General features: G+C 36.9%; 1 protein-coding gene across 2 annotated transcripts in view; it reads right to left on the bottom strand.

Moving 5' to 3' along the window:
* ADAM10 (ADAM metallopeptidase domain 10) overlaps nucleotides 1-13771 on the bottom strand; it is an 86382-nt gene that overhangs the window by 22911 nt on the left and 49700 nt on the right. For both annotated transcript variants that reach the window (XM_031668616.1, XM_031668617.1), the window contains exons 8-9: nucleotides 9091-9274; nucleotides 2902-3052 (exon numbers count right to left, since the gene is read on the bottom strand). In XM_031668616.1, coding sequence (XP_031524476.1) covers nucleotides 2902-3052; nucleotides 9091-9274 — 335 coding nt within the window. The remainder of the gene's footprint in view (nucleotides 1-2901; nucleotides 3053-9090; nucleotides 9275-13771) is intronic.

Here is a 13771-nt window from a genome sequence, read left to right as displayed (position 1 = left end):
TTTGACAAAGGTGATTTTTGAACATTCAGTGGGGAAAGGACAGTCTCTTCAGTAAGTGGTGATGGGAAAACTGTATATATATATATGCAGAAAAATGATATTAGACTCCTATGTCTCACCACATACCAAAACCAAATCAAAATGTGATGTAAATTTAAGGCCCGAAACTATGAAACTACTAAAAGAAAACACTGGGGAAGCACATAAGGACATTGATCTGAGCCAAGATTTTTGAGTAAGACCTCAATAGCACAGACAACAAAAGCAAAAACAGGCAAATAGGGTTACACACACTAAAAAGCTTCTGTACAGAAAAGGAAACAATCAACAGAGTGAAGAGACAATCTGCTGAATGGGAGAAAACATTTTCAAATTATTCATCTGACTAGGGACTGATAGAATGTACAAGGAACTCAAACAACTCAACAGCAAAAAAATAAACAATCTCATTAAAAAGTAGACAAATGATCTAAATAAACATTTCTCAAAAGAAGGCATATAAATTACTAACAAATACACGAAAAAATGTTCAATATCACTAACCATCAGGGAAACACAAATCAAAGCCATGGTGAGATACACTCAGTTAAAATGACCATTATCAAAATGATCAAAAATAAACAAACAAAGATGCTGATAAGGATGTGGAGATCAGGAACCATTAGTTTACTGCCAGTGGGAATATAAATTAGTATAGCCACTGTGTAAACTGGTATAGAAGTTCCTCTAAAAACTAAAAATAGATCTACTATATGATCCGGCTGGGTATACATCCAAAGAAAAGGAAGTCAGTATACAAAAGGGATACCAACAGCCCCTTGTATCACTATGCATAATAGCCAAGATACAGAATGAGTCTAAGTGTCCACCAAGAAACACATGGATAAAGAAAAGGTGGTATATACTTGATCACAAAAAAGAGCAAAATACTGTCATGTGCAGTAACATGAACGGAAATAGAAGTCATCATGTTAAATAAAATAAGCCAGACCTAGAAAGACAAATAGCACATGTTGTTACTCATATGTGAGAGCAAAGTAAGCTGATCTCATAGAGGTAGAGAGTTGAACAGTGGTTACAACAGGATGAGAAGGGTAGTGGGGAGGTGGATAAAGAGAGCTTGGTTAATGGTCACAAACACACAGAAGGAATGAGCTCTAGTGTTTGATCGCACAGTAAAGTTACTACAATTAACAATAACTAATTGTAAATTTTAAAGTAGAAGATTTGAAATGTTTCCAAGACAAAGAAATGATAAATATCTGAGATAAATATCCTAATTACCTTGATTTGATCATTACATATTGTATGCATGTATCAAAATATCGCATGTATCAAAATATCACATGTACCTCGTAAATATGTACAATTATTATTTATCAATTAAAAATGGAATAGGGGCTGGGCACAGTGACTCACGCCTGTAATCCCAGCACTTTGGGAGGCTGAGGCAGGCGGATCACAAGGTCAGGAGATCAAGACCATCCTGGTTAACACAGTGAAACCCCATCTCTACTAAAAAACACAAAAAATTAGCTGGGCGTGGTGGAGGGCGCCTGTAGTCCCAGCTACTCGGGAGGCTGAGGCAGGAGAATGGCGTGAACCCGGGAGGCGGAGCTTGCAGTAAGCAGAGATCGCACCACTGCACTCCAGCCTGGGCGACAGAGTGAGACTCTGTCTCAAAAAAAAAAAAAAAAGGAATAGGAAGTTACTGAACCAAACAGTCAAGAAAAGTGTTTAAGTGTCTTTTTTTTTTTTTAATAGTCAAAGCGTACTACATTCCACATTCTTGCCCTATTTACCTTTAGTAAAAGGCTACAATGGAAAATGGATTTAATATTAGGCAATTTATCAGTATTTTTTCAGTTACATCACACATTAGTTAATTTTTTCTCTCACATTTTCATGCTAAAATCAAACTAGGATATACAGACCAGCCGTTTAAAACATACTGAAGTGGCCAGGTGAAGTGGCTCACACCTTTAATCCCAGCACTTTGGGAGGCGAGGGCGGGCAGATCACTTGAAGGTCAGGAGTCCGAGACCAACTTGGCCAACATAGTGAAACCCCAGCTCTACTAAAAATACAAAAAATTAGCCAGGCATGGTGGCACACACCTGTAGTCCCAGCTACTCAGGAGGCTGAGGCAGGAGAAATGCTTGAACCTGGGAGGCAGAGCTTGCAGTGAGCTGAAATCATGCCACTGCACTCCAGCCTGGGCGACAGGCTTTTTTGAGACTCTATCTCAAAAAAAAAAAAGTCTTGTACAAACAATTGCTTACACTGCTACCAAAGTAAATTTGACAAGTGAAATAGTTATATTTCACCAAGTTAGAAAAGTAAATGGATTCCACATTAACCAAATATTTAAAGATTTTAAAAATATGGAAGATAGTTACATTTTCACAATAAGTAACTAAAGAATATGTATTTTTTAGGATTCTTTTTAGTATGTCCTTTTAGTATATCCTTTTGTTAATACTCACTACACAAATTACTATTAAAAGTAGTCCAAACAAGCCTGGGCAAATGGCGTAACTCTGTCTACAAAAAAATACAAAAATTAGCTGGGTGTGGCAGCACATGCCTATAGCCTCAGCTACTCAGGGGGCTGAGGTGGGAGGATCAATTGAGCCCGGGAGGTGGAAGCTGCAGTGAGCCGACATCACGCCACTGCACTCCAGCCTGGCAACAGAGTGAGACCCTATCTCAAATAAAAGAAAAAGAAAAAGAAAAGTAGTTCAATCTGCCAATAACAGAGCACTAACCAATACTATTTCAGAAAAAGAAAACAAATAAAAGCAAAGTTTCAAAACCATATGCATCTCAATTTTAAATCTGTCGCAACTGCATTCAGGTAACTGTACAAGAATGTTAACATCACTGAAATTAGCAAAGTACCTGCACTGTTTCCCAGGTTTCAGTTTGCATTTTCTTCCCTCTGGTTGATTTGCATCGAAGCAGCATTCATCTTTACACTGGTCACTATAGCCACAATCACATTCTTCACCTTGTTCTACCATTCCATTTCCACAAATAGGTTGCCCAGATTCTGAGGAAAATAAACAAGACAAGGTAAACAATTGCATGCACACATTAATTTTATTTAAAATTCACAAATTCTTTAGATAATCATAACAAAGGGATAAAGGAAAACTTTGATGAGTAAGTAGAACAAACTAGGAAATCCGGAAATCACGAGACCTAATTCTAACAGGGGGTCTGCTACTAACTAGCAATGTGATCTTGGGCAAGTCACTTGCCTTTTGGGGCCTTCAGTTTCTTAATCTGTACAGTGAGGGGATTTGACAGAGGGTCCCTTCTAGAAGTGTAACTTGCAACTTAGGCCATGCTACACTGAGCTTTATTGACTGTACTATTTATATCACGCAAATACAAATCAAGTTAGGGCTTCACTAACCAGGAAAAAAAAAATTAAGCCTGTTTTTGCAACAGAAAATTTCAAACATACCTAAAAGTACTAAAAGAATATGTACAATGAACTCCCATGTACCAGTCACTCATCTTTAACAATTAGCAACAATATGCTCTTCTTATCTCATTTACTACCATAATTTTTTTCTGCAGTATTTTAAAACAACCCCACCTAACATATTATTGTCCCTGTAAATACTTCAGGATGTATCACTAAGACATTAAGTTTTTTTTCTTATTTAAACCTAACCATAATAATCATGATCATATCTAAACAAAATTAATAACATGCTTAATAACATCTAACAGCCAAGTCATGTGTAGTTTTCCTCAACTGTCTCTTTACAATTTGTTGCTGTGAATCAAGTTTCAAACAAGCTTCCCCTAACCCCATCTCCTCCCCTCATGGTTGCTTTCTGAGAGGTCTCTTATGTTCTTTTAATGTATAAATAGATTTCCCCATTTTTGTTTATTTTTACACCACTGATCTGTTAAAGAAGTTGGGTGATTTTGTCTATGAAATGTTCCACATTCTATTTAGCTGATTGTAATACAATCAGTAGGTTTTTTTTTTTTTTTTTTTTTTTTAAAAATGTACATTAGTTTTGCTGCTGAACTAAACCAAGCTCCTTAAGGGAAAAAACATGTATTATTTATATCTTCTGTATTCTCACAGACCTTAATGGTATTGAGCCAGATCTTGGTTGATTAAGATTAGACAGTCTCATCTAAGCATAGTGAATAATTTTAGAAAATTTCTTCAGCAGTCTTCTAAAGTTCTTTGATTTTTGTCAATGGAATTTAAAATTGGAATAGAAATGCTCCTCTTTGTAAGATCATAAAATCAAAGAGCTTTGGCAACTGCAAAGAATGATAAAAATCAAATGCCTTAAATATTCTAGGAAATAAAACTAACTTCCAAGGAGTATGTAACCTGCTAGAGACCATATACCCCAGTACAGGCAAAAACCTAGGGTTTTCTAGGTCTACAATCTGGTGCTCTTTTCTTTCTACTACACCAAATCGACGTGGAAAACAGTCATTGTACAGGCTTTAAGTTGAGAATTGAATAAGTAGAAGGGAACACATACATCTCAACACAGGAACCCATACAACCCCACATGAGGCCCATCTAAATCAAAAATGTTCTAGAAAGACTGGCTTTATATTCAGAGAATTATTTCTTTATGGTAAATTATCTTCCTTTATTTATATCTGCAATATAAAACAGAAGCTTGGCATGAACATAAGCCCTCACACCGGCCCAGAAGAAAGGAGCTGGGACAAAGCCACTTGGCAACAGGGCTAAGAACCCAGACCCTAAGGGCACAGAGGAGCTGAACCTCGATTTCAGGGCCCCCAGGGATGTTGCTGTGGAAGCCCCTGCTCTCCAGAGCCAAACTGGCCTAGGTGAAAGCAGAAAGTTCATTCTTAACCACATCGACTATTTTTAAAAATCTTGGAGGTTATTGAAGCTTCACCTCTGTTTCACTTTAAGCCATCTCTTTTGTTCTCAAAAACTAGAAGCATGCACTATTTATAATAGCAAACACATGGAACCAACCCAAATGCCCATCAATGATACACTGGATAAAGAAAATGTGATACATATACACCATGGAATACTACACAGCCATAAAAAGGAATGAGATCATGTCCTTTGCAGTGACATGGATGAAGCTGGAAGCCATTATCCTCAGCAAACTAACACAGGAACAGAAAACCAAACACAACATGTTCTCACTCATAAGTGGGAGTTGAACAATGAGAACATATGGACACAGGGAGGGAAACACCACATACCAAGGCCAGTCCAGGGGTAGGGGGTAAGGGGAGGGAGCGCATTAGGACAAACAGCTAATGCATGTAGGGCTTAAAACCTAGACGACAGGTTGATAGGTGCAGTAAACCACTATGGCACACATATACCCATGTAACAAACCTACATATTCTGCACTTGTATCCTGGAACTTAAAGTGAAATAAAAAAAAAAAAAAGAGGCCAGGTGAGGTGGCTCACATCTGTAATGGCAGCACTTTGGGAGGCCGAGGCAGGCGGATCACAAGGTCAAGAGATCGAGACCATCCTGGCCAACATGGTGAAATCCTGCCTCTATTAAAAATACAAAAAAATCAGCTGGGCGTGGTGGTGCGCGCCTGTAGTTCCAGCTACTCGGGAGGCTGAGGCAGGAGAATTGCTTGAATCTGGGAGGTGGAGGTTGCAGTGAGCCGAGATCGTGCCACTGCACTCCAGCCTGGTGACAGGGTGAGACTCTGTCTCAAAAAAAAAGCAAAACAAAAACAAAAAAAACTAGAAGCATGCATCTGCACACATATACTAGGTAAATAATGATTTTTATAAGTCTAGTAATAATTTTATAATTCACATGACACATAATTTAGAAGAAAAATAATGAAGTCAGAAACTGTTAGACACATTATTTACTACACATTAATTTTTATTTCATATAAAATTACTACTTCAAGTTAGTTATTTGCTAACAGTTTAAACAACAGTGAAGGTACTATTTGTTTGTTTGAGATAGAGTCTCGCACTGTTGCCCAGGCTAAAGTGCAGTGGCACAATCTTAGCTCACTGCAACCTCCAACTCCTGGGTTCAAGCAATTCTTGTGCCTCAGCCTCCCGAGCAGCTGGGACTACAGGCACACACCACCACACCTCGCTTATCTTTTTATTTTTTGTAGAGACAGGGTTTCGCTATGTTGGCCAGGCTGGTTTCAAACTCCTGGCCTCAAGCAATCTGCCTGTCTTGGCCTCCCAAAGTGCTGCGATTACAGGCATGAGCCACCCTGCCTGGCCTAAAAATACTGTTTAAATGCAAAAATTATAATAGGAACACATTTTGTTATAATTTAAGAAAAAATTTTCTTTCCTGTTAATACCTACAAAGCAATATGTACATTTTTAAAAGTCAACTTATATCAGAAGGTTTACTGTGAAAATCCAGTGTACAAATGAAGAATCTTAATGTACCTGTACATTAAGAAGCATTAGAAAAACAACCACTGATAATAACAGTAACAAATTATAACATCAATGGAATTTCAATCTGCCCTTAGAAAAAGAAGGCTTTAAAAGATAAGGCCAATCAATACAATAAAAAACTGATTACTGGGACCTTATCAAAATTTTAAACTTTTGCTCAAGAAAGAACTGTGAAAAGGGTGAAAAGACAAGCTACAGACAGGGAGAAAATATTTGGAAACCAGTATCTGACAGAGGACTAGTATCTAGACTGTATCAAGAACTCTCAATACTCCCAAGAAAAAAGTCCCAGTAGAAATGACCAAAAAACGTGGACAGACATTTCATCAAAGATGATTTATAAATGGCCAATAAGCACATGAAAAGATGTTCAGCATCATTAGCCACCAGAGAAATGCAAATTAAAACCATGAGATAACACAACACGCCCATCAGAACAGCTAAAATAAAAAACTGTGAAAACATCAAATGGTTGCGAAGATGCAGAGAAACTGGAACATCTGTGCAGTGCTGGTGAGAACATAAAATAGTATGGCCACCCCGGAAAAGAGTTTGGCAGTTTTGTACAAAGCAAAACAAGCAATTGCTATATGGTCCAATAACTGTATTTGGGAGCATTTATCTCAAAGTAAAAACTTATATTTATACAAAAAACCTACACATGAATGTTTACAGCTGCTTTATTCATAATAGCCAAACACTGGAAGCAGCCCAGATGTCTTTCAAATGGATGGTTAAACAAACTACAGTACATACATACCATGGAATACTACTCTGAAATAAAACAGAACGAACTATTGATAAAGCAACAATTTAGATGAATCCCCAGGGAATTATGCTGAGTGAAAAAAGGCAATTCCAAAAGGTTGTATACTATCTGATTTTATTTATATAACTTTTTTTTGAAGTGACACAATTTTACATATGGAGAACAGGATAGCAGGCGGAGGAAGGAACAACAGAAGGGAGGTAAGCATGGTTATAAAACAATGAGGGATCCTTATAATGACAGAACTGTTCTGACTCTTGACTGGGACGGTGGATACATAAATCTATACATGTAATAAAATTGTATAGAACTAAATATACACGAAGAGAAATGAGAACAAAATAACTAGGGAAATTGGAATAAGATCTATGGATTTTCTGAATATCAACATCCTGGTCATGATATTGTACTACAGTCTTGCAAGGCATTACCATTGGAGGGAACTGAGTGACTGAGTGAAGGGTACAGAGAATATATTACTTCTTATGAACTGTATGTGAATCTATAATCGTCTCAATAAAATTGCAATTAAAAACAAAATCCCATGTTTATCTGGAAATCTTCCTTAATTCTTTCTCCTTTGCTGTCACATGTTTAACCCCTCTTTAAGTGCTCTTAATGTACAAAGATGAATAGGCCTCAGTGTTTCCCCTAAAGAAACCTACGTGAAATAGGACAAGGACACATACAAAAAAACCCCTAATACAAAGTAAATATTTAGAGTATGTTCAATGCCACAAGAAAGACATAACAGATTATTGGAAGAACAAAATCTGGTCTATACATACAATGGAATATTATTCAGCCATAAAAAGGAACGGAACTCTGATACATGCTACAACACAGATAAACCTTGAAAATATTATGTTAAGTGAAATAAGACAGGCACAAAAGAACAAATATTGTATGTCCTCACTTACATACCCAAAATAGGCTAATTCATAAAGACAGAAAGTGGATTAGAGATTACCAGGGGCTGAGGGGAAGAGAGAGCATTACTGCTTAATGGTTATAGAATTTCTGTTTGGGATGATGAAAAAGTTTGCAAATGAATAGTGAATGTAATTGATTACATTCACATTCAACACTGTACATATAATTAATGTCACAGTACTTTACATTTAAAATCAGTTTAAAATGGCAAATTTTATGTTATATATATTTTGCTAAAATAAGAAATACTCTCGTAGTAACTTTATTCACATTATCCTAAATCCAAGGTATTCATTATAGGAGAGTAAATGTACAAACTAGGACGTACTCATACAATGTAATACTACTCAGCAATAAAAAGGAGTAAAATACTAATGACGAATCTCAGAGCTGTATGCTGAGTTAAACAGCCTTCCACAAAAGGGTACAAACTGTGTAATTCCACTTATATGAAGACAAAGCCAATGTATAGTGAAATAAATCAGATAGCGGTTGCCTCTGAGGGTGTGTTGGGACAGAGCTTGATTGGGAAGGGTGATAAAAGAAAGTTCTGGGGTGACAGAAACGTCCTGTATCTTGATAGGTAGTTTACACAGGTAAATGCCTCTGTCAAAATTCATCAAATGATGAACTTAAAATTTGTGCATTTCACTTACGTAGAAAACAGAAAAAGAACCATAAACACTATTGAACTCTAGTTAATGATTTGTAGACTAAAATGTTTTTAAGTGTGAAGCATACTGATGGCTGCAACTTACTTTAAATTGCAATAAATCATGAATTGAGACATGGCAAGATTAAGAAATAATGAGATAAAGGAAATACAGCAAAGTGTTAGCAATAGTAAAATGCAGGCGGTGGGTATGTCAGTAATCACTGTAGAATTATTTCAAGTTGTCTGAATGTTTGAAAATGTTCATAACAAAATGTTAGGAAAATATACATACCAACAAAACAGTTGTTTCTCTTCTTCTCAAGAACCTGGCTTATATTTCTAATACTACAGAGTGAGAATTTATTGTTGTTAAGTTTGTCCCCAGATGTTGCTCTTGCATACATGATGTAATTGCCATTTTCTTTTTGCCCCAAATTCTTAGATTCTCCTGGTGTGCACTCTGTTCCAGAATCATGCTGTCAAAAAGAATATAAAGTTACATAAACAGGAAGTAAAATAAGGTTTTCAGGTCAACTGATTAAATGTAATGTTCTCATCAGGAAAACAATGGAAGCTTCTTCTCCTTTAAAAAGAATCTTACCATTGTTTTACACCTTGAGTAGGAAAAGAATTTGCTCTTTTAGGGGTCACTGTCTTAGAAAAGAAGGAAAATCAGTGGAGGTCTAGCCACAACAATTTATAACTTTGTAAGCAGTGACTAGAATTGAGGACAGACAGTCATAAAAGTCTATTAAAAATAAGCTCACTTACTCTTAAAACCAGTAATAGTAAAATAAACTACTTTAAAACTACTAAATAGTCTCTAACATATATGTTAAATTACATGTTATGACTAGTTCAGAGAAGATAGAGGTGGGGAAAGACAAAAGAATCAAGAGACTGGCATGGGGCTAAATATACACAGAACAGGAATCTAAGACAGCTAACTTAATAGCCAGTACATAAGAAAGATAAGTAAAAATGCTGACTAGGAACAGAAACACAATGACATATTTTTAAATGAAAAATGGTAAAAGCCTAGAGATAAAACCAAAATAGTGCTTTGCCGAATAAACAGGAAACAGAGTTCTGTATATATATGTAACATATAAATGCATAAGTGGTGTTTTGGTTTTTGATACACATTTTAAATGAAGTGTTAGATACATAGAGTAAAATAGGCCACGGAGTGCAGTGGCTCACATGTGTAATCCAGCACTTTGGGAGGCTGGTGAGGTGGATCCACCCGAGGAATCCAGGAGATTGGATGTCTGGCTAACACAGGTAGAAACCATCTCTACCTAAAATACAAAAATTAGTGAGGCGGAGGCGTGATGGGCAGCCTGCAATTGGCCTTAGGAATAGGGCAGGAGAGGAATGTCTGTGAACCGGGGATCACCGGGCTTACAGTGGGCAGGGTCCAAGCACTGCTGCAGCCGGGGCAGAAGGACTCATACCAAAAAAAAAGAAATAAAAAAGAAAGAAAAATACCGAAGCGCGCTCCCTGAATTTTCTCAAAGTAATGCTTATGAGATCAAGCAACAGAACACTACTACCGGATCCCAGCAGCCCCTGCCATCCTGGGGGATATGCACTAAAACAAAAAGAAGCCTCACAATGCCCTCAAACCGCTAAGACACATCAGAAAGAGCAAAAACACTGGACACTAAATTAATAAAGTGCTATTTAATTCAAATCGAACAATACCCAACAACTCCATTCTCAAGATAGAAAAAGACTACTCAAGGGCGTTCTGCTTTTTCCTAGAGCCCAACTAAGTTACTTTCATTTTCTATTCCCTCTTCTGAGGCAACTGTTAAATTAAAAAATGTGTCCTCTACTATCACCTTTACTTCCTGATACCTCTTGCCTTTCTCCTGAATCTACATTCAGCATTTAACAACTCTATACTGTTCACCAAAATTATCTTGCTTTATGTTTTCATCCTAAAAACATAATGCAGTTTCTGAAAAAGGTATAGCACTAGAATTATTCTCAGCATTAGAGTTTTAGGAAGGAAAGAAAAAAATCCCAACTCTGTATAACTCTTGAGGTCATCACAGAATATCTTGCCACTTTTCAATTCCGTAAATATTAATGAATGTCCAGTGCTATAAAAGGAGGCACTAAAATATAAAAATATAAAGATGAGAAAAGTATTATCCCTAGCCTTCAAGGCACTTACATTCTATTTTTAAAGGATAGCAAATCTTGACATATCTCCTTAGTCTGACTGCTGCTGCATAAATCCATTACAGATATTGCTAGTCAAATATTATTTTACTAGGCCAGGGGATATTGTAATAGATCATCATTAACAGGAATAAAAGGGAGAACAGATTGTAAGCAAGCATGCCAGCTATTTGCCATCCTCAGATAACGAATAAAACAAGCACATGAATAAGCAAAACATAAAACAGAACATAAAGGCCATCTTGACTGGACCCGCACAAGTACTGAGAGTTCAAATCAAGAGAAAGGTTTCACAAAGAAACTATAATCTGTTTGACAAGAAAACAGAAAAATTTTTCTAACTATAAGAAAGAAAATTAAGAAAACAAAAAAATGCATTAAAAAACCTCAATCATAATCTACCATGCACGATAACTATTAAAATTTTGATATATTTCCTATCTGACTTATATCGAGCTATATCATATTTTAATATAAAGTTTGGACTATACCATGTGTACAGTTATAACTTTTTTTTTTGAGACAAGAGTCTCACTCTGTCCCCCAGGCTGGAGTGCAGTGGCGTGATCCTGGCTCACTGCAACCTTGGCCTTCTGGACTCAAATCATCCTCCCCCACCTTAGCTTCTCAAGTAGCTGGGACTACAGGTAAAGGCCACCACACCCAGCTAATGGTTTTTGTATGTATTTTTGGTAGAGACGGGGTTTCGCCATGTTGCCCAGGCTGGTCACGAACTCCTGGGCTCAAGCAATCTGCCCGCCTCGGACTCCCAAAGTGCTAGGATTACAGGTGTGAGTCACCACAGCCATCCTCCAGGTGTACAGTTATACACACCTTTCTTTCAGCTTAACAGTATAAAATGAGCACTGCAAAACTTGATATTTAAATGACTGCAGAACATTCCATGGTATTTTCATACTGTAGGGCCATCTAGGCTGCTTAAAACTTTTTGGTATTATAAATAAAACTACAATGGTTATATTTTCTTAATTTTTATAAAGGGCCATATTCATTTACATCATATAACAACATGGATCAAGATTTCAATAGGCAGACATGGGAAGGAACTGACTTCCTAGTGGAGGAAAGTTTTAAAGGTCTGTGAATTACTTAATTTGACAGATGAGGGGAGATAACACTAGAAATATTCTTAAACCCCAAATCATCAAACACCCTAAACATTAAGATAAGGAAATTGTATCAGCAATATTAGAAAGTAGTAGAAGTTTGTAAGCAGAAGTGGTATTATTAGCACTGTATTTACACAAAGGTGAATCTGGTGAAAGTAGGTACATATTAGAATTTTCACCCTGAAAGACAGGAACTTTGTCTCATTTGTGATTAAAACTTTCCACAACAAAGTTTATAAAGCAGTTTATAATAGGTGCACAATAAATATTTCAGATAGGATAAATAAATATAAGAAATAATGTGAACCGCTCAGAAAAAGTAACATTGACATTAGTACAAATGTATGAGAGAGAAAGAGATTTCAGATAAAGATGTTAAGGGAGACGGGTTCAGGTGTTTATGATTCTGGCTGATCTTACTATTAAGTTACTCAACAAATATTTATTAAGCATTGTATAATTTGGATGTCTGTCCCCCCAAATTTGATCCCAATGTTGTTGGTGGGGCCTAACAAGAGAGGCCTGGGTCATGGGGGCAGATCCCTCATGAATAGATTAATGCTCTTCCCGAAGGGTTGGAGGTGGGTGCGTGAGTACATTCTCACTCTCTTAGTTCCTGCAAGAGCTGGCTGTTAAAAGCCTAGTACCGCCTCTCTCCCTGACCCCACGCTCCCACCGCTCCCACTCTCGCCATGTGATCTCTGCACATGCCAGCACCTGTTTACCTCCATCATAAGTGGAAGCAGCCTAAGGCCCTTACAAGAAGGTGAGCAGATGCCAGCACCATGCTTTTTGTACAGCCTACAGAATCATGAGCCAAATAAACCTCTTTTCTTTATAAATTACCTACCGTCAGATATTCCCTTATAACACAAAACAGATGAAGACAACCATCTACTATGGATACAGATGGCAGAATTAACAACATGTGCAAAAGAATGAGGTATAATTGAGCGTGGTAGGCAAAGAATGTGAACCAATTTCTCCATTGAACAATAATATAACATTAATTTAATAAAAACATCTCACTGGCAGTTAGGTAGGAAGGAGACTAGACAAGAAGTGAAAAGAGAAAGGTCTAGATTCCCTACTACAAGTGCAGTTCACAGATGAGTACCAGCAGCAGCAGCATTGTCTGGGAGCATGTTAGAAATACAGAAACTCAGGCCCCATCAAAGACCTATCAAAAAAGAATCTGTGTTTTAAGATTCTCAGGTGATATATATGCACATTAAAATGAGTGACCTGGGACTACAGGCCAGACAAGTAGCTGGAAGGGTACTAAAATTCACCTGGTAAGGCCTGGAACCAAGATGACTTGCTCTTGAAAATGCAAATCAACTATGAACAATAATTCTCTGCTCATCTCTAAAATTCCAAGTACTCTTTTTAGAACAGATCACAAAAGCAGTCAAGAGTTACAGAGATTAAGCACATTTTAAATACCTTATACAAGAACATTAATAATAATCTATCAATTTCTGATTGGGACGTAGAAGAAGAAAGACTTGCAACTTAGTGAGATGGCACCTATTTTACAAACACGGGAAAAATTAGAGAAGTGCATTTGGGGATTTTAAGCTACAAGTAGATGACTTACTTTTAAAAATCATAAAAACTTGCACTTTTGCAAGTGATAAGGTGAAAGTA

This window comes from Papio anubis, chromosome 7 (genome assembly GCF_008728515.1).
Source record: "Papio anubis isolate 15944 chromosome 7, Panubis1.0, whole genome shotgun sequence".
Classification (NCBI taxonomy): Eukaryota; Metazoa; Chordata; class Mammalia; order Primates; family Cercopithecidae; genus Papio; species Papio anubis.
Note: the sequence above shows the minus strand (reverse complement) of the source record. Positions and strands in the feature narration are given on the sequence as shown.